Source organism: Copadichromis virginalis, linkage group LG3, assembly GCF_057382275.1.
Source record: "Copadichromis virginalis isolate Kocher_CV1m ecotype Utaka linkage group LG3, C_Virginalis_male_GT1.1, whole genome shotgun sequence".
Classification (NCBI taxonomy): domain Eukaryota; kingdom Metazoa; phylum Chordata; class Actinopteri; order Cichliformes; family Cichlidae; genus Copadichromis; species Copadichromis virginalis.
Window position 1 is genome coordinate 54924787 of NC_140620.1, and position 22887 is coordinate 54947673.

Consider the following 22887-nt stretch of genomic DNA (forward strand, 5'->3'; position numbering starts at 1 on the left):
TAGCTTTGTCCTATGACCACAGCCTCTATAGGAAAGACACAAATTTAACATAAATATGTATGAAAAGTATGAAAAGCTCTTTTTATGTTTTAAATTTGCACTTCTCTGCACAAAGACTTCTTGTACCAAATAATTGTGACACTTTCTTCACCATCAGGTCTCCATGTAGAGTTTTATTTTCCCACACACTCTGAATACCTGATGTGTGACATGAGACAATGTACCCAGTTATTCATTGTGTTCTATATGTTTCCTGTGTACTACCTACATTAATGACCGTAAAGACTAATGGAAACATTATACAGTTTAAATAAACTTACCACTTACCGTAAATATGAGATAAACTGCACAGGGTAAAACAGAAACAGTCTGGTAGTTATTTCGGTGCAAAGTGTTTTCAACATGTGTTGATGTGCAATTGTGAACGAACACTTTAAATATGTTAAAGAACACGATCTTACCTAAGCGCTAAATACAGCGCCATATAGCTGTCTGCTTTTTTTGTTAATACTAATTAAAGAACAGTTTTAATGGTGTTGTCTTTTGTGTTACATTTTCTAGCCTGTGACTTTTAATCTAATGCTCCGGGGAATCTTTTCTTTTCATGTGTTTGAGTTTTGACAACACTGACAATATTTTCTTATGTACTGAATTTTGCACAACAAAATATTAATTTGATTGAGTAAAGGAAATGACATAACTGCTGTATAAAAACCTAAATTACATCTTGGGGTAGTGGGGGTGGGGAACAAAGGTGATATCTGTAACTCTCTAGGGAAGTTGTCACAAGTATCAGTATTCAACGGTGAATTGTACGAGGATGAGTCTTCTGCTGGGTCGTCTGCTACTTTTGTTCCTCCATGCCCTCTCAACTTGGTGTGAGTAAAAACATCAATATTAATGTAGGATCATGTGTGCTTCTAAAGATGCAAACTTTAAAAACTTTAACATTTTTAAATTAACTTGAGAAAATAAATAAAAAAATTAACCAAAGCTAGATTTCTGGGCATAATCAAAATCTAATGGGTGCTAAGCTTTCATGGAATTCTCACATAACTTGAAAACTAAAGTTTCTAAAAGTACTCAGATTATACAGAATTAATTTTTAGCATTCAAATTATTGTTGACTTTAATCATCCTACTTATAATGCACAGGAACTGGACGAGATAAAAAAAAAGAGGGGGGGACCTGCTTAAACATAAAGCTTAATGAAAATAGCGAAATATAGACATAGTTGAATGTAAGTGCTTTTATGCATTTTTAAGCCCATCACTTTCATTTTCATGACAAATTTACAGTGCATGGCTAGTTCTGAGCAGGAAACTGAGTGAAGTTTAGCTGAATTCACATGAAGGAAGGGTTAAGTGACTGAACATATAGTGAACCACATTAAACAACTTATGGACATCAAACAACAGTTAAAAGGAGAGTGAATAGATTTCTGACTTAGACTTTGAATGAAGAAGTTATATTTATTCAAGGTTTTTGAAACGATAGATGTAAAAGACAACCTAAAAGTTGTCAGGAAGTTTATTTGAGTTTATTTTGTATGTTTCTTACCGTATTACCGTAATGCTAAGTTCTAGTGTTACTATAAATATGTCTTAGTTAGGTTTTGTTTAGTTAAAGTTTCATCCATGCTCCCTTGTTTATGTGTCGTTTTCTGTCTCTTGTCCTCTGTGCATGATTTTTAGTTATGCCTGTGCCTCGTTCCCCTTATCTCTTTCCGTGTTCCTCTCCTTGTGTATCATTCGGTCTCCCCAGTCTGTTATGTGTTTCATGTCTGCGTTTTCCATGTCATATCGTCAAGCTTGTGTTGTCATGTCTACGTCTCACGATGTTTCCTATGTTATTTTGACAGTCTGGTGTTCCATGTTCAGTGTGTTCAGTTTTGCCTCCCCTGTGGGATCATGCTCATTTGTGTCAGCTGTGTTTGCCAGGTGTTTCCACTTCCCTCAGTACTCTTCTGTGTCATGTCTCCATGTTCCAATGTGTATGTGTTAGTCCCCGTAGGGAAATTACTCCTTTGCATTTAATCCATTCACCCAGTGAAGCAGTGGGCAGCCACCAATGCAGCGCCCGGGGAGCAGTGTGTAGGAACTGTACCTTGCTCAGGGGTACCTCAGGGTAGCCGTTCAGTTTAGTTTTCCCAGTTTAGGTTATTGTTTATTCTCAGCTTGGTTACCTTGTGCATTGCTTTGTATTTCTCCATCAGACATAATAAACGACTCACTTTCAGTTAATATTAAGTTTGTTTCCATGATTTGTTTTGTCTGGATTTAGGTCTTCTGTTCTCAACTCCACACATTCTTCATCCGCTGCCCTTGACAAAAATGATTGTCATGTCATCTTTATTTCCAATGTGCAATCACTACTTTATATTATTTTTTAATAACTTACATTATTATGTTCCAATTTATCTGTTACAGGTGTTTCATCAGGCACATTTGTTGTGACCCAGAGTCCCGATGTTTCTGTCATGGAGGGCGAGACAGTAAACATCACCTGCTGCTGGACAGGGAAGTTTGAAAGAATTAGAGTGAACTGGCTTAAAAATCAAACAGAAATTAGGAGCGACTACTTTATTAATCAGCCTAATGCGTCTCTGAAAAAGGAAGAGAAGAAATGTTCTTTTTTGAAAATCTCAAATATTAGATCAGACGATTCAGGGACGTACATCTGCAAGGTGACTGTGGAGATGCCATCTTTAACTGAGGCTAAAGGAAATGGGACAGTCATCACGGTTAAAGCCAAAAAAAAGAAAGACAAAAGAAATCGTGAAGAAGTGAAAAAAGATGACAACACAGATCAGCATATTGCTCGAGGTAGGTGACAAATCACCAGAATGCTGACAAACATGTTTATGTAAGCCACTGGGTTGTCTAATATAGGTTTACCGAGACATGATCAGGTCTTATGAGCAAACATCATTTAAAAAAAATATTGATTGTGTCTCGAACGTTATTAGTAATGTTTCACTAAAAACATATGAATGTACACTCAAAAATCAACAGCGGTGTTATACATCTGCTCTCACATGGTTAGCAAACCGTGCACTAAGACGATGGTGGTTCATAATCCCATATGCAAATGTCTGATTGTGTAGATTTTTAAAATGGCACAAAACCGCTGTGGAACCAGGATAGCAAAAATTAAGTTCATATTTTGTCAAGTTGTGAAGAGGCAGTGTTGGGGAGTAACAGGATACATGTAGCGCCGTTACATATTTAAAATACAAAATATGGGTAACTGTATCCCGTTACAGTTAACGTTTTAAAAGGTGGTAGTCAGAATAAAGCTACTTTGTTGAACTAAATGGATTACGCGCGGTCTTTTCCTTTTTCATATGTTAGGCTATGCCCTCTCTATTTTTGGAAACCCAAACAAAACATGCATTAAAGAGGCTCAAATGCCTGTGTCTCAATCTCACTGCCCATGTCACCTCTACTTGCCGTGATGCCACATCGCTTGACGTGAAGAAATATTTTTAAAAATTATTTTTCAAAAAAATGATTTAATATGAAGGCAATAGGCAGAGTGTTACAGGCATGGCCCTAAAGAATGTAGCCTCATGGGTAGGGTAGTCTGTGCTGCAGGGAGAATGGACTGCCATACCTGTGATGTGTCTGTGAGCGCGAGGAGCGAGAAATGGGGAGTGGAAAAGTAAGAGCATTCATCGAGCAGAAACGGGAGATGGAAGCATGTAAATATAATAATAACTGCTGCAGCCAAAAAGAGTGCCTGACAAGCCCAGTTGTAAGTAAGCTCGACTCGACTGTACGCTATGTTCGTGTTTTTCTCTGAAAAAATAAGTTCCGTTGGAGAAGTCTTTCAACGCCTCTCTCTATCTCTCGCTAGCAAAGTTGACCCAGGCAACAAAGTAAAGCTAGTTTTCGGCTACGAGCCCGACATATTAGCCAGAGGTCCCTTTACGGTTTTATGTCTTTACGGTTCAGAGCAGCGGATCCATTTTATATAAGCGCGGAATTGTTTTCTATTCGTGCAAAAAGTGCAGCCTTACCTAATGTCAACCTACTGTTGCGCATTTTTTATTGATATTTGAAAATCTAGTTGGTATTGTTATGGCGAATAACCTTCAGTAATAGTAATAAATCACACAACAATAGTACATTCATGTAGTTGTAAAAAGCATGATAATATATTAAGTAATCCAAAGTATTCAGAATACGTTACTCTCATTGATTAACGTAACGGAATACGTTACAGAATACATTTTGGGTCATGTATTCTGTAATCTGTAGTGGAATACATTTTAAAAGTAACCTTCCCAACACTGTGAAGAGATGAGTGGTATGGACCTAAAATGCACAGGAGTGGATATGTTGAACAAACGACAAGCCCTTTATTTGGCCAACAAGTAAATAAAAAAATCTAAAAAAAATCTAAAAGGGGTGTCAAATGTACGGCCTGCGGGCCAAATCCGGCCTAGGAGATAATTTCATATATCTGTTATTAAAGATCCGTCGTTATGTGGGAGCCGAATCTTCAGCCTTGCTGAGAAACCGTGCATGGGAGGGTAGGACTTTATTTTAATGGGCACACCATGCGGCCAATCACATGCGAAGGCAGAGATCACACCATTATGTAAAAGAAGGAAGGGCAGCAGACATTCCTAAGACACAAAGAGACGTGAGCCAGTGTTCCAGGTTAACTGGTTTTTATCCTAGCTGGTTAGATCTGTTTGCACAGTCCATTCTCCGTGCAGCAGATGTTGGATTTTTTACTGAATAGTCTTCTCTGTCTGTCAGCGTCTCGTGGAGTTTGACAAGATTAATGACGTTGACCAAGAAAGGTCTCCATCTCCAGCTCATGCAAATATAGACACGTGTCAATATTATCCTCAGACAACAATGAAATTATGTTAAAAAAAATTAAATCAGAAAGTCTTCCACCTGTCGTCGTGCCCGTGTCTTTCTGTAACATAAATAACAAGCCGAGATTTTCCTCACAACACAACCGATGAGCTCGACTGACCGTCGGGTTTGCCTGCATACATCCTGTTCACCTGTCAGCTGTTTAAAACCTGCTGATATAGGAAACACGCCCACGTTAACCGGTGACGATCACAGCTTAATATGGGCAGCTGCTGATCAATATAACGTGAAGTTATTCTGCACAAAATAAGCAAATGTATCTTTTTTCCTCAGCGTAGAGCTGCTGGAGCTCGTGCTTCCGCTCAAAGTGATTGATTGTTTCTCTTTTTCTCTTTCTACTACAGACATTTCTGTTGTTTTTTTGTTTTCAAAAAACAAAACAACAACAACAGTCAGGGGACAAAGATGTTTTCAAGTCTCATGCTGACTGTTTTCTTCCTTTTCAACAGCAGCATTTTCTTCAGTATGTAGAAAAACTGTTAAATATGTAACTTCTTTACACTGACAGGAAGGAGAGTTTCACTAGTCGGGCCCACTTAAGTGGGCACCATATGGCATTTGATGCTCCTGCTTTAACTGAAACCTATACTGGGAGACTATACTAGAACATTAGGAATTGGGGACATCAGGGTGACTAACGGTCTGAGGGATAAAGCGAGACAATACATATGATGATGAGGGGAAGTGGACATATGGGAACACAACTGAACTGAACACACTAAATGATTCAAGGGGAAGTGAAACAGAACACGATGCAAACAAGACAAGTGACTACCAACATAAAACAGGAAATTACACAGACAGCAGACAGCTAGGGAGGCAGAACACAGACAAACCAAACAGACATGTGGACACAACCAGAGAGACAGGGATCACAAAAGGGAACCCACAACCAAGGAACAAAACTACAAACAAACTCAAAAGTGTAGGGAAAACCTACAACAAGTCATAAATCCACAAAACTCAAAACACTGGCATGGAGTTATCACTCCAGCCTGTGGACTGTGTATAACCTGTGTGCACCTGATCAGATGCCTCTGTCGATGAATTTCAGAAGCCCGAAAGGAAGAAGTATTCACTTATCTCATGAGGACTCTGCCCGTCCTCGCCTTGATCACAGCCTTCTTCTGGGTCTACCATGTAGGGAGCAAAGCTCAGCAGAACTCAAAAGGTACAATACAACACAAAGCTCCAGTGACAGCCGTTGGTTACGCTGCATAATGACCGGTTGATTGTCATATTTCAGCTTCTTCTGGAAATAAACCAACTTCAAGTCAAAAGCAAGAGCAAGACGAGGAAGAGGAAGAAAGAGATGGAAGAGCAGTAGAAGCAGCAAATGAATGTTAGATAAAAGTGTCTGATAATAAAATCTGATTACAAATAGAAGAACTATATTCTTTTGTTACTGATCAGTTAAGAGTATGTATAGTTTTATTCTTCATTCATTCAAAACAACAAATGTTGGCACAACAAAAAGTGACTGCACATGTAAATAGATTGAAAAGTGAATAATACCACAACGCATGAGAAGTAAAGTGGGTAGATGGTATCTGTGTGGAAGTATTGTGTCCAAGTAGTGGTATGTGACACTTGTTGACTGTTGATTCAGTGTGAAAGGTTTATCCTGTGCCCTCACATCTTGAAGTAAGTAAAAAAAAGAACCTCTTTGCTTTCAGATTTGTTCCTATTCTTTGTTTTCATGTTCAGTTAAACTTCAGGTAATTCTGCCATTAAGCTACTAAAAAAATTGGAATAAAACGTTTCTGTGTTTTCTTGCACATGTTTTAACGGCACATTTGTTGTGACCCATACTCCAAATATGTCTGTTCTACTGGAGAGAAGTCTGACAGAGTGAGTGTGAACTAGCTAAATAAGACAAAGGAAATGGTAGACATCAGAATTCTAAAAATGGTTGATACAGATAAGCTTGTTGCTGGGGGTAAGTAACAAAATGTCCTGCCATACTTCATGTTGATACCGTCCCGTTATGGACTGTATGATATTATCTTGCTAGTAGTAAAAGTCCGAAAAGCTCCACTTGAAATGAGCAAAAACCCATAAAAATCTAGGTTGAGCACCTGATCCTGTTTACAGTTTTAGGATTATTGTATCTGTACAAAGTTATAGACCTGATCTCAAAGAAGTCTTCTTTAGCAACTGAAGAAAATACAGTATTTAAGAGCTGCTACAGCCTGTGCAGCTATATCAGTGTCATCCATGCTTGTTGCCACTTTTATGTTTTACTTTGCAGATCACATTAGCTAAGTCTGCTAAAAACTGAACCACAGACTTGCTTCACCAGTAAGTATGAGTCTGTAAGGTGTAAGGTCCAGCCGATTGGAGCACTGGGGATAGCAGTTGTTATAATGTAGCAGTGCCTTTTAATCGTGTTTTCATCTAACAAGAAGCAGTTCTTGCTACCTGGTAGTGAATAACTTGTGTTTACCTCATCAGATGAATTTCCCAGGTAGACATGTTCATTTCAGTCCTAACACTCTACCTATCCTTACCCTCAGCACAGCTTTCCTCCACCTATGTAAGGAACAAAAAGCCACATAAGGCTGAAAAGAAGCTAGTTTTCAATATCAAAGTGTAAATGGAAAATTTATTTATTTACTTTCTTTAGCCTTCCATCTGTAGCACTAAATGTCTGTCCTTTAACTATTTGCTCAAAACAGTATGATTTTGCTGTTATGAAGAATTCAGCGAAGAGAAGGAAGAAAAGCTGTGGCTTTGAACTCTGCAAAAACTGAGAAAGATGAGACTAATCTGAGCTTTTATTTTTCTGTATTTCTGTGTAAAATATTGAACAATTTTATGTCTGTATGTCCAGTGTGATAAAGCTATTTGAAAAGTCCCATTGATAGAAACTTACACAAATTCCTAAAACAGCATGTTCTGTAAAGTTTTAGAGGAGCAACACAGTAAGTACACAGTAAGAATGAATGTACTTACTGTCTAAAATTAAACTTCCTGTTAATAATTTCACATATTGCATATGATATAAAAGTCTTTGGCCACCCCTCATTTTCAAATATTCATCAAAATACACAATTAGAGAAATTCAGCTGTCGAGGCAGTCCACACTGTTACAGTAATTTTGAGATTCATGCTCTAGGGAAGACAATCTGTGACCTCCAGTATAAGTTTTTCTATCCAGGTACTATTTTACTGTGTTTGCAGTGTGTTTGGAATCATTGTAATGCTGAAAAATGAAACTGTTGTCAGTCAGACACATTTCAGATGGTGCTGCATAATTGTTGGTACTTTGCTACATTTAGAATGATTATATGTCGTAATGATTTGTCCTTTGCAAAGTTGTCTGTTATGTGTAGACATAACACTTGTGTCATGTTTGTGTGCGGTGTTCAAGGGATTCAAAGGTCAGTATTAAGTGGCTCAACAAAATAAAAGCTAAACAAAACAAATAAAAAAACAAACAACATTCACCTGAAAATGGCCAGATATGAGAACTGGACTGAAAAAAATTAAATGAAATTAAAAGGAAAGAAGAAAAACTTTGAACTGTTGCTAAGACTGAGGCATGGCTCGAGTGTTTTGCACAGTACTGTACAATGTTGTTTGGTTTTTGTTCTTTGTTTTCTGTGTCTTTGTTTGTGCAGCTTTTCAGTCATCCAGGTCGTATTTCAAATGCAGTTTCATCAGCCTGAAACACACTGGCTGTTCAAATGTCTTGCTTACCTCATGGCACACAGGTTGAGAACTACTGGTCCACCAAACAATAAATCTAAATGCTAAAGGCTATTAATTGAAATGTTATAGCTTTAAGTTGCTCGGCTTTTGTTCCATTACTGGGAGAGGGAACAGCGGTGATGGCTGCTACTAAGTTTCCAGGAAGTTGGATTGTTAGCATGGTAACCCTGTAATTTAAGGTGATCAGATGAACTCTATCTACTAAATGCCAGCATGACAGCATTTAGCTCAATTCAGTGCTGTACTAACTTTCAAATTCACACAGAGTACAGCTATGTTAGTAGCTCTTAACAGCATATCCTACAAAACACAGACCGTATATAAGATGGATTTAGATTATGATGATTTTAAGTGGGTTTTCATTAGATAAGTTGAAAGTATAGGTGATAGGGAACTAGTATTTTCTTGGTATCCATGCTTAAAGGTACAGTGTGTAAAATCTCACCACTAGGTGTCAGTAGATTGCACATTGAAGTGAAGTGAGTTCTGTTTTCTTATAAATCTATGAGAAGGCATCAAATTCTTGGAAAATGTTACTCCACAGTAGACCATGTATATTTATCAGTGCAATATTCATTTGAACCATAATAACCTCAAAATATTACTGACTCACTAGCGCTTTGAGGGCTCCAGAACAGTAGAAAAGCGCTATATAAGAATCAGTCCATTTACTATTCCCTAGTGATAACTGACTTGTGACTGACAAGTCACAGATGAGCTGGTTGTTACACTGTTACAAAATAACGTTGCAATTGTTACTGTACGTTCTAAAACTGATACAATTTATAACACTTTAAATAGCATGTTTATAGCAAATACATGTATTTACATTGTTTTATGTTGTCACTGCAGTGTTACAATAAAGTCTTTTGTGACTATTATGTTTTTCACTTTCTTATTCATGCCTATCCTGTTGCTCACTGATGAGGTTTTGGCACTGAAAACTACTCAGCATGTAAAGCATGTAGTGTGTTGTCACTTTAACAGAGCCAATCAGGGGAATTCCCAGCACACTCTAAATAACAACTCAGGTTTTTCTCTGCTTGGACTGGCCAAAGCTAGTGTGACTGGCTGCTTTGCGGTCTGGCTCAGCTCCCAACATGCAATTGGCACAGTATGCAGCATCTGTGCCAATCAGCTCCACCCAGCACCACAAACTTTCCTCCTGCAGGCAAAACAACAAACCACTATCACAGTTAGGTTTAAGCATAGATGCTAAAAGACACCTTGTGCTTACGTAAGCCGCACTGTTTGAAAATATGTGACACCCTCAGAATGAGACTGTGATGGGGTAATAGAAATCTCTAGTATTTATATTTTACGACTCTTGGTTATCTTAAACTTCTTTCAGTAACTATGGGTTACAATAGTGACCAACACTTCTGATGTGTGTGCCTGCAGCAGTGCTGACATTTCATCCTGTTCTTGTTCTGTGTCTCAGTGTCGCATCTGACATTTTAAACTCTGGGGACTTCTAGTGGCTAACACACAGCAGTGTTTAACATATTCGCTTTACACATGAAAGGATCCTGGTTTGAATCTGAGAGCAGGTACAAAACCAACCTTGAGGGGTCACATGGTAGTGCTGGGCCGGGTGCTAAAAGACTGTGCAGTGCAGTGCAGTGCAGTACCAGTGAACAGGACACCTCGTTGTCCTGTTCACTGGTACCATCCTGTTTCAAAGCAGCAACCATCGTTCCCATCCCAAAACAGTCAAATGTCACATGTCTGAACGATTTCAGACCTGTGGCACTCACCCCCATTCCCGCCAAATGCCTGGAGAGACTGGTCATTAAACACATCAGAGCTGCTTTTCCACCATCCCTGGACTCGCACCAGTTTGCATACAGGGAGAACCGGTCAACCGAGGATGCGATCGCCACAGTGCTGCACACATTACTGAAGCACTTGGAACACAGGAACACCTATGCACGGCTCCTCTTTGTAGACTACAGCTCAGCTTTTAATACCATCCGGCCATACAAACTCCGTCCCAAACTCCACCAACTGGGACTTAACTCCTCTCTGTGCAACTGGATTGTGGACTTCCTCACTAACCGTAGACAGAGTGTCAGAGTGGGTAAGAACACCTCCTCCACCCTTGTGGTCAACACCGGTGCCCCTCAGGGGTGTGTTCTGAGCCCTCTGCTATACACTCTCTTCACCCATGACTGTATTTCCTCCTGCGCGTCCAATCTCATTGTTAAGTTTGCAGATGACACTACAGTGCTCGGACTTATATCCAACAATGATGAGACAAACTATAGGACAGAGGTGCAACAACTAGAGTCATGGTGCCACGACAATAACTTGGTCTTAAACACCAAAAAGACCAAGGAGATCATTGTAGATTTCCGGAAGAGGGGTCATAACAACCATCTGCCTCTCTTCATTGGCAGTGAGGCGGTGGAGAGGGTGAGCAGTTTTAAATTCTTGGGGGTAACTGTGACCGAGGACCTGTCCTGGGGCAACCATATCACCTCAGTTGTACGGAAGGCCCAACAGCGCCTCTACTACCTGAGGAGACTGCGGAGCGCACACATTCCCAGATCTCTGATGTTGAACTTCTACAACTGTGCCATCAGCAGCGTTCTGACGTATGGATTTCTAGTGTGGTTCCCCAGCTGCACCAAGGCCGATCAGCAAGCACTCCAGCGGGTGGTGAAAGAAGCTGGCAGAATTATTGGAACAAGTCTGCCAGAGATCAGTAATATCTTCCCCACTCGCTGTCTGAGGAGGGTGCACAGTATCCTGCGGGACCAACATCACCCTGCGCGCCACCTTTTCCATCTGCTGCCCTCAGGGAGAAGGTACAGGTCTATACAGGCCAGAACATCCAGACTGGCCAACAGCCTGTATCCACAGGCTGTGAGGCTCCTGAACTCTCTGCCCCCCTCTCACGGACAATAACCATATCCAACTTCTTAATAGCAATGAACTGGTCTGCATTGGTGCATCATATCTTTATTCTCTTCCCCCTCCTGCCCCCCCCCCCTCTTTCTTAAATAGATAACTATCATATCTGATATCATATCTCACAGTACAATAATATTGAATGGGTTGCATTGTTGTATTTTGTCATGTTTCTCAGGTCTTTGTCTGAATTTCTACGAACATTATTGCTAAGGATTGTCTTATTGCATTGGAGTCACACTGGGTTAAATATGTACACTTGGGTTTTAAGGGGTATTTATTATTTTCTTCTTTTTTTTGGGTTGTATGGAAGCCCCAAACGCAATTTCATTGTTCTTGACAATGACAATAAATAAATAAATACTAATACTAAAAAGTGACGTATTTCCTTGAAAATTTTTTCAAAAAATTTGAATAAAATCTGACTCTTCACAAGGTTAATTATGGAGTTCCACAAGGACTGGTTCTTATATAGTGCTTTTCTACTCAATCTGAGCACTCAAAGCGCTTCACATAACTTGTACATTCACCCATTCCCACAAGCACTTTTTTCTAAGGTGTTTCTAAGTATCTTGCCCAAGGATATTTGGCATGCAGTGGTAGCACTTAAATGCTTCTTTAAGTGCTTGATGATTTGGTATGTGGCACGCCCCACTAGTGGGGCTCAGAATTCTGACAGGTGGGGTGCAAGTCAGCTGGCAGAAAGGTCATGCAGAACGAATGTTTAGCATTGGAATCACTTTTTTGGCAGAACTAAGAAATTCATGGCAGTTATGTGAATAATATGTGCATCCACTGAAAAGGTGCAGCCCAGTGTGTAACGCAACAGCCGCAATAAAGAAGTGTACTGAAAAGTGCGAACATGTGGTCAAGTCTGTCGGGCATCATTTGCAGTGGTGCCAAAACCCAGGATTGGGCCACTGGTTTCGGCCCAACCGAAGTTTCGACCCGACCACATGTTCACACTTTATTGCGGCTGCCAACTTACACACTGCAGCTTTTTGGCTACAGCCTACACACATCAAGAACAACAGAATCCAGTTCATTCTGTTTTAAGCTGGCGAGGCGTGATTGGGGATGGTGTTCAGGTGCATCCATCCCCTCCGCAACTGCGCCGCAGACCACGCCCGACTACAGCTCTGCAGTGAAAAACAGGCTCACTGTAGCCACAAAGAGTGAATAGTACTGTCACTAAATTATATATTTTTAATCTCTGTTCACAAGTTTCTGGATTTCTTTCTTTTTTTTTTAATAAGATTAAGACTGAACTTTATTTTCCATGTTTGGAAATGTTCACATTCTGTTTAACTTGTTGCTTTTTTGAAGAAGTGGTGCAGACTAATGAAGCAGTCTAGTGACAAAAGTTACAAATAGTTGTTTAAAATGAAAGTTGTTTGTTTAAAACAAAAATTACTGAAGGATTCATTGTCAATGACTTTATCTAAATAAAGTTGCAGCTAGGCTTTTCTGTCATTGTTTTGGCTGGGCCCCACTAAAAGTTTGAACCTCAAATCTCCCCTGCTTGGCCTCCAGTAACACTGTGAGGAATCTTGTAGTCGTCTTTGACCAGGATATGTCCTTCAGTGCGCATATTAAACAAATACATAGGACTTCTTTCTTCCATTTGTATAATATCTCTAAAATGAGAAATATCCTGTCTCAGAGAGATGCTGAAAATTAGTTCATAAATGTATTACTTGTATGTTGGACTAATTCATTATTATCAGGATGTCCAAAAATCATTAAAAAGCTTTCAGTTCATCAAAAATGCTTCAGCAAGAGTACTGACAGGGACTAGAAACAAAAGAGCACATTTCTCCCAAATTGACAACTCTTCTTTGACACCCTTTGAAGTCCAGAATTTAAAATACCATCACATACAAGGTCTCAAATAATCAGCTCCTATATTGTCTTTAAAACCTCATAGCACATCGTACCCCATTAGAGTACCATGCTCTTAGACTAGTGGTTTGCTCGAGGTTGCGGTTGATGTCTCACTCAATTTTGGCATAGAGCTTGATGTCATCTATTTACAGGAGGTGGCTGATGTCACTCCACTCCTAAATCACTGCTGAATCTATATCTGTATTCACTCTTAGTGTTGAGAAGGTTTTAGGAGGTTGAGTCCTTACAGAACAGCCACAGGGTCAGTGCATCATCTTGGTATATTCCACACTTAATGGTGACTTGTGTCACTGCCTTGAAGTTGGCCTCCAGTGTTGTATTCCACAGTCCCACTGAGTTCCTGATCAATGTTATTGGCACACTATTAGCCTTATACAAGGCAAAGCACCCCAGTAACCATTTGTAGGGTATTGAGTTCTTGTAGTTGACGGTAATGCTCAGGTTGGTCTGCCTGGCTTTAGAGCTCTATCCACCAGGAGCCGCTGTTTTGACCCTTTGCTGTTATTTTCAGTGCCTTTCGGAGATGTGATCATGTTCATCTTGATTGCTACCATGCGATGAGATGAGCTTCCATGTTGTGGTGAGGCAGGCAATCTGCTGGGAGTTTGATAATGCTGTACTTTTGTGGGGATCCACCATGATTATGATTGTTCGGCCCTGTGTTAGCTAGTCTGTTGTTGGCAGCCCTCTTTGTGTCTCTAGCCAAACATGGTGTACCATTAGCTTGTTCAGCCCTTCAGACCCAGCCAATAGGTATGGATCATCAGGTCCTGGTTCTTAATTCAGGACACTAATTGTTGAATGTCTGCCTTTGTGATCTTAGGTGTTTCTTCCTCTGGGCGGTTGCTGCGGTCTTCTCTTAGGTCCACCAGCTGAAATGTGGGGGTATACAAGTGTGGCCTTAGTCTTTTTTCAGAAAACTGCAGCAGTAAAGAAGTTTGGTTAACTGTCATTAATCTATAGTTTTACCTGGCAGGTAAAACATTACTCCATTGTGACAACCAATCAGTGGACAGTCAGATCTACTCCAGGACAAAAGGTTGGGGTTTTTTTTGGTGTGGGGGGGTATCTAGCCAAGACTACTTGGATCATCTATCCATGGAGAAAAAAATGGAGAAATGAAGAGAAACTATGAATTTTGTAGACTTGTGATCCATATTCTGCCCCAGCAGCTTTATTTGAATCCCTGAAAATAGCAACGTCTCTCCCAGAGCTCCATTTCGGTGACCTCTACATGTAACTTGTAGAGAATCCATCACCTAACACTGCTGCCAGGATGCAAGCTTTCAAAGTACAGACAGCTAGATGTATTTTCAGTCTGGATGGGTAAAATAATGGCGCTGTGTGGGAGGTGAAGAACAAGAAATTGCTTATTTAATTAAAGCAAAGTTAAGGGCTACATATCTACCTTAAACCAACTACCACACACAAATCTTATCTTTTGTTGACTTGGACTTTGACCAGAAAAGTTCCAGTAGTATTAATTTATTACTTTAATGTCATGCCATGAGAGTTGAGTATTTTTACACTGCAAATAATTCCTACAGTTTAAAGAAGCTGCCACTGACAGAAGGGGTTATTGTGCAATTTGACCTGTAAGGGAGGTACTCTGTACTCTGGGTCCTTCTGGTAGCTGCAAATAAACATTGATGAGTGAATCTGATAGCAGAGCAACTATGTGACATTTCGACTAAGTTAATCTCAAAGACATTCAGAGGATGGTTTGAGGGCAGACCTCACTACTGTTTTTGACCGACAGGTGGGCGTGTCCCAGAAGGTCTGACATCACGTGCATACTATGGACAGAACACCTGTGTGTGTGTAGTAAACTAGCAAAGTTGTGAATAACTACATAAATAACAATAGCATCACCTTCTGCTGGGGTAGCTTATTCATCACAAGCAATATTTCAGAATGTCCACAAGAGGTCTCTGTAGACCATAAACTGGCATCCACAGGACATGGCTTACAAGGCCGTGCTGAGCGCATGGCCACTGATGCAAAGGATCTTTGGGTCTATTTGATTATTGTATATTGACGTTCTGAGGCTAAATCAAAACAGATAAATTTGCAAACCCTTCGGCACTTCAGTAAACCGACGAACATCCTTCAGGATTTCCCTGATTGTGGCTTCCAGCCTTCTCCACAGGGGCTTCGTCTATATGCATCTTTGATCTTATATATAATTGCTTCTGGGATTACTGTGGCAGTGGCCTGTATGAGCTCATTGGTTTCAGTGATACTGGTAGTTGGGATGGTTGGCCAGGTTGGCTCATGATATTTATAATGGTCACTGTTGTTCCCACTGTGCTGTAGCCTCGGGATCTCTAGCTTAGATAGTAGTTTCAGCTGATGTTGCTGAGCTAAAAGGATGCTTCTTGGCCATTTTGGATGTTTGGTTTCTACTCATCTATAGTTCTCACATATATAACCTCTCTTATTGGGTTGGCTGGCATAGTAGCATTTAACCAACTTCATATTATCAGTCCTTGTAAATATACGCCTTGTTCCAGTAGTCAACCCAACCAAAACACCTGACACAGAATTTGTTAAGCCTGGCCTATTGTTCTGAAGACAGTAATGATACCACTGCACTATCCAATTAATGCAACTTGAGTACGCCACAGCAGTACCTTAACACTCTGGCTATTGTAATAATTTGCTGTACGGCAGTGAAGGTGAAGGCATGCTACACTAGATGGCAGCAAAAGCTGCAGGAATTCTTACTATTAGAGGATGTTTAAACTCCAGAAAAACTTGACCCCAACGCAAAATCTGCTCATGTTCTAAAGGAAGATATTTATGCATTGTGCAAAGAATCAAGAGTGACAACAATTGCAAAATATTGAAAATAGGTCTGCCGAAATACTTGTACTTGATTGCAATAAAATATGTGATGTAGATACACTAGAAAAGAAAATACCTTCATATAATAGTTATAAAACCCCTCATCATCAGTGGCACGCCAGTGGAGAGAGTGGACAGTTTCCGATACCTGGGTGTCCACATCACTCAGGACCTGTCATGGTCCTGCCACATCAACTCCCTGGTTAAGAAAGCCCGTCAGCGTCTCTTCTTCCTCAGAAGACTTAGAGACTTCCATCTGCCACTGAAGGTGCTCAAGAACTTTTACTCCTGCACCATCGAGAGCGTCCTGACGGCAAACATCTGCACCTGGTTTGGGAACAGCACCAAGCAGGACAGACGAGATCTGCAAAGAGTGGTGCACTCAGCCGAACGCATCATTCAATCAGAGCTCCCTGACCTGCTGCCCATCTACACCAAGCGGTGCAAGTCCAAAGCTAGGAAGATTATGATGGACCTCTCCCATCCCAACAATGGACTCTTCTCACTGTTGAGGTCTGGGAAGCGCTTCCGCTCCCTTAAGGCCAAAACAGAGAGAATGAGGAGGAGCTTCTTCCCCCAGGCTATTCGGGCCCTGCACCAGGTGTAGGACTGGACTCTCCCACACACGTCACTATAAGACTGGACTCTCACACACATCACCACACGCACCACCACACATTTCCTATAATCCTATAATTCCTATAATTTATAATCTTTATAATCTCTTCTGCTATTTGCACATTCTTTACTGTAAATTCCTAAGTTAATTTGTAAATTTTGTAGTAAACTGTAAATTGTAAATATTGTAAAACTTTTCTTCTGTCATTTAATGGTCGGGCATTGTACAGCTACAATCATTTTACCCCCATGTCATACTGTGTATGGTTGTGTGTGTGTGACAAATAAAATTTGAATTTGAATTTGAATTTGATTTGAATTTGATTTGAATTTGAAACCCATATAAAATATAAACCCATGCTTGTGGAACTATCTTGTGTATACTGAAAGTTAATGTCTCAAAACTGTTTCACTTTTAAGCTGACAAGCAGAACACTCTCTTCCTTGTTGCAACAGCTTTAGCCCTTGGCAGTTTTGAAACATCCTGTGGTTAAACAGCCAATACCCACATTTAAAAACAAAAACTGAAGAGTGTAAATTCTCGTCACAGTATCTATGCTAAACACAATCCAAAGAAGGAGGCTACAAATCACTGAAAATGAGAATTACCTGATTTCAGTGAATTAAGCACAATGAAATGTAGAAAGCACTCTGCTGAATTCTTTTTCTTACCATAAAAGGACCATTTGAAAACAGCTGTAAACTGCTGTTGAAAGGGCAGCTGGTAGGTGGAAAGTGTTCACATTTACCCACTGCTGTGACTCATTCACAAAAAAATGTTAAAAGAGACACAATCATCTCCAATAGCTTATTTTAGGCATAATAAATATTTCCAGAGGGGAAAAGAAGGTGTAAATGTCATGACAGTCTCTTGCTGCAGCTATGAGAACTATATTTGTGACAAAATTATATTCGTAAGCCCACTCTCTGTGTAAACTGAGCATATGACAGAATGTGATGCACCTTTTGAACTGTGAACTGCACTTCAGCTGGGACAAAGTTAACTGGAAAAAGAGCTGCTTGTGTGTCAGCACGGCTTTAGTTCTGTGGTGTTGATGCTCTTCATCTGATTTGACTGTTGCGTTCTGCTAGATGTCGGTCTGTGGAGGTCTATTCAGGCCAAAATTATGTTTACACCATTTACTATGAGCTTCAGTTAGTCTCAATGTGTCTTTCGGCTACGCGCTTCTGTGTGCCTGTTGTCACTTGACAGCGCTGTTCTGTTTGCTGTGTGCACAATTACATTCAGGACTACACAGCACACTCAGAGGGGTAGTCAGAGGGGAAGACGCATGTCAAGATAACAGATTCACAAAGAGAAACAATTTTTCTTCAGTGTAGAAAAATATTTCTACTATGCAGCTCGTCACAATTGAAGTCAAAGTTGAAAGGAGTTAGAGAAAGCAGGTTGAATACAACCACATATGTGTTATGTAAGAAGGACAAATTTCAATTCTTAACAGATTCATGTGAGTTGAGTTATTCACATCATGAGACCCTCTGTGCCTTCATTGAATATATAGTAAATGGTAAATGGCCTGTATTTATATAGCGTCCCTAAGGACCCCAAAGCACTTTACATATCCAGTCATCCACACATTCACACACTGGTGATGGCAAGCTACATTGTAGCCACAGCCACCCTGGGGCGCACTGATAGAGGCGAGGCTGCCGGACACTGGCGCCACCGGGCCCTTTGACCACCACCAGTAGGCAACGGGTGAAGTGTCTTGCCCAAGGACACAACGACGAAGACTGTTGCCGGCTTGAACCGGCAACCTTCCGATTACAAGGCGAACTCCCAACTCTTGAGCCACGATCGCCCGCTACACTATAGTGTAGTATAGTGTAGTTAGGTACTCAATTCTAATTAAGACTGGGGCGGTGTTACCTTCTAAAAAGGACCTTAGCAAAGATCCAAACAGGAAGAGTACTGACTATTTATACTCTTGTTTTAACTCTTTATATCAGCTGACTGAAAGCAGTCCTTCCTCTGTGAAACCAATCAGAATTAGCTAAATAAAAAAAAATAAAAAAGACTTTAAGGCAAACATTATTGCTGTTATTTGAACCTTTTCCTTCCTGCGCTGATGTCATGGGTGTCTACCATTTCAAAATCCCACTGTTGCACCTCCCATTCACCACATTCATTTCCACTTCTCATTAAAAGCAATGTTGCAATGTCTATGGGGCAAGAGTCTAGACCCCACTGCGAGGGTGGGGGTAGAGGTGAGGGGGATCTTCCTGAAAAGCTAAAAGTCTCACTGCCTTCAGAAAAGGATGATGCCATAATGGATAGTCTAACAGCAAAAAACACCCTGTTTTTACAATTTTTTCAAATGTAATTTTTTTGTACTATAACCTGTTCATTCCTATTGTAATGTAATCAAAAGGAGAATATTTGTAGTTGTTCAGAGTCCCACTAAGTATTCTGAGAGGGGTTTGTAACGTACACCGGGCATCCACATTAACACAGTGGGACAGACGGCTCCTCTGCAGATTCTGTATACAGAATATAATAATAATAATAATAATAATTTATACTTTATATAAATATATATATATATACTGTACATATATAGAGGGCATGGATGGCATGTACGATCTACTGTACAATGTAAAGCACCTTGAGGTGACTGTTGTTGTGATTTGGTGCTATATAAATAAAATTGAATTGAATTGAATTGAATGAAAGTATACTCTGCGTATGTATATGTGAGTATATTTGAGTATTAATGTGTAATAGGATACTGCTTAGCAGTGTACTTAGCAGTGCGGTATGATGTGCCCGGAGCACCTCATATCACCTCACTAGTGAACAAAACCCCGAGATACTTAAACTCCTCCACTTAGGGCAGGAACTTGTCCCTGACCCAGAGTGGGCACTCCACACTTTTCCCTCTGAGGCTCATGACCTCAGATGTGGAGGTGCTGATTCTCATTCCCACCGCTTCACACTTGGCTGCGAACTGTTCCAGTGCAAGCTGGTGGACAAACTACAAGACAAAATACAGACTTACTATATAATATATACAAAGATGGAAGAATTAAGGATATATAGGTATAACATGCATGTTGCATGGTGTGTGTAATGTTCGTGGTGACTTAGTGACTTAGTGGTTTGTGGCTAAAGGGCTTCCTGTTTGTCATCACACTGACAGGCCAGAGGAGAGGACTAGGCCACTTCCGTTTGGTAGACTTTAAACTACACACTACATACATAAAGACTCTTATTTAGAGTCTTTATGAATACGAAAAGAAACAACTTCCATTTGTTATCACTTAACAGTAGAAGTGTGTATTGTTGTTTAACGTTCATGAAAGTTCCCCAATAGCGCTACAGTTTCAAGGGGACTCATATACAGACTATCTTGAACTTTGCTGCACTATGATTGTATGCTATGGAATTTACTCTTCACCTTCTGTTGTACGACACTTTTTGTTCAAATGGATCAGAAACATGTTAGTAAGAACACGTTACCCTAAAACTACCAAGTCTGGTATGATGTTTTGAAAAATGCAAATCAGTATTACAGTAAACTCACTGGATTTTCAATTCAATTCAAACCCCAACAATCACGTAAGCCCCTATGAGCAAGCGCTTTGGCGACAGTGGGAAGGAAAAACTCTTTTAAACAGGAAGAAACCTCCAGCAGAAGTAGGGCCAGTAACACTGCACTCTCTGTGTTTCCAGTTTTTGCACCTTTGGATCAACATTAACTCGCCTCTGTTAAGAACCAGATTTCCTCTGATGCTGATCCTCCTCCCTGTCTCACTGCCTGTCAGAAACTTACCTGCCAACTACTGTTCCTCTTACCTCAGGTCTTCGTGGAATACGTGGAATAAGTCTGAAATCTCCATCTGCCCTTCTGGTTGCTGCAACATACCTTAGGTCTGGAAATGGAAAGGAAAGGTCAAACATCTCGTTCTACAAGTTCCATCTCTCAGACACTCACTAGGGGAACCACCCCTTTCTATGTCCTTGCATCGCACTGCTAAAAATAAGCAAACCTTCTTTCACTCCTTTTGCAATCATACTTATCTTCAACCTGAGCTCTGGAAGTAACTCATCTTCTCCCGCTATTGCAGTGGGTCCCGCTCCTGTGACGTTCTCTCTCTGCCACTCCTTGACCTTAGTGATCCTTGTGTTAATTAAAGTTTTGTCTAAAAATAAAAAGCAGTGTTTTGAGTCTGCTTTTGGGCAATGCCTTTGCACGCTGGCCACTTGGCCTTGATAGAGAGGGTGTCTGTCTCCCTGAATCCAAAATGGAAGCTGATTCACAGAAGAGGGCTTGCAAGCTGAAGGCTCTGCCTCCCATTCTACTTTTAAATACTTTAAGGGAATACATTACACACCACTTGTTACTTTTCTTAAAGATATCACAGTACGTTACTTAATTAATCACCAGAGAAAGTAATTTGTTACTTCTCGATCCATTACTTTCACGTTACTCCATAACATGACCTGAAATGCATTGTCACATAATTACCAGTTAATAGTAAAACCTGGGGCTACACATATTGATGGAAATCTCAATCCCAATGAGCATAAACACAAACCGACAACACAAAGCATTTGCAGAAAACCTGCCCAAAGAGACTTCAAAGCAATTACCATAGTGATTCTACTTTATTTATATGTAAGAGTAGGACTGAAGGCTACAAGGCTACTGGACTCCTAACTCATCAGTACTTCTGTTAAGTGCTGAAGATGAGGCTCTGGAAGCAAGACTCAGCTCAGCATACGCTCAGTTTCAACATCACTCTGGGTTCTTCTGTAGCTTCCTGTTAGCATGTCTGAAGTTGTGTTGTTTCTGTCTTGGATGCAGTTTTCATTTTACCATCCCTCTCTTGTCCGTTCTAGCCAGCACGTTCTCACAAAATAGAAGTAATGTCCATGACTGCAGCTAAAAAAATTCTTTGCTGCTCATTTTTCGAGATTCTGAGGGACAGGGTTGGGCTTTTCTTTCTTTTTTCTAGTTGATAAATGGACGAGAAAATGGCACAACAGGGATATATTTAATTAAATTCACAAGTATGCTACATAGTGCCTTAATATTTTATTAAAGACAAGTAACATACAATGGGAACAAGTCTGGAAGTTTCAGTTTACCTTCTGTATTGATCATGAACCAGCTGAGCGATGTAGCCACAAGGACAGCTAGCTTTGTCCTATGACCACAGCCTCTATAGGAAAGACACAAATTTAACATAAATATGTATGAAAAGTATGAAAAGCTCTTTTTATGTTTTAAATTTGCACTTCTCTGCACAAAGACTTCTTGTACCAAATAATTGTGACACTTTCTTCACCATCAGGTCTCCATGTAGAGTTTTATTTTCCCACACACTCTGAATACCTGATGTGTGACATGAGACAATGTACCCAGTTATTCATTGTGTTCTATATGTTTCCTGTGTACTACCTACATTAATGACCGTAAAGACTAATGGAAACATTATACAGTTTAAATAAACTTACCACTTACCGTAAATATGAGATAAACTGCACAGGGTAAAACAGAAACAGTCTGGTAGTTATTTCGGTGCAAAGTGTTTTCAACATGTGTTGATGTGCAATTGTGAACGAACACTTTAAATATGTTAAAGAACACGATCTTACCTAAGCGCTAAATACAGCGCCATATAGCTGTCTGATTTTTTTGTTAATACTAATTAAAGAACAGTTTTAATGGTGTTGTCTTTTGTGTTACATTTTCTAGCCTGTGACTTTTAATCTAATGCTCCGGGGAATCTTTTCTTTTCATGTGTTTGAGTTTTGACAACACTGACAATATTTTCTTATGTACTGAATTTTGCATAACAAAATATTAATTTGATTGAGTAAAGGAAATGACATAACTGCTGTATAAAAACCTAAATTACATCTTGGGGTAGTGGGGGTGGGGAACAAAGGTGATATCTGTAACTCTCTAGGGAAGTTGTCACAAGTATCAGTATTCAACGGTGAATTGTACGAGGATGAGTCTTCTG

The 22887-nt window shown here is 40.0% G+C and overlaps 1 protein-coding gene across 1 annotated transcript; it reads left to right on the plus strand.

The window, feature by feature from the left end:
- Positions 1-820: 820 nt before the first annotated feature.
- LOC146715324 (uncharacterized) lies at positions 821-6674 on the plus strand. The gene is made up of 4 exons (XM_085451728.1): positions 821-878; positions 2431-2826; positions 5951-6067; positions 6143-6674. Exons 1-4 carry the CDS (start codon positions 821-823, stop codon positions 6241-6243), a joined length of 672 nt encoding a protein of 223 aa, XP_085307854.1. The 3' UTR covers positions 6244-6674.
- The last annotated feature ends 16213 nt before the right edge of the window (positions 6675-22887 follow it).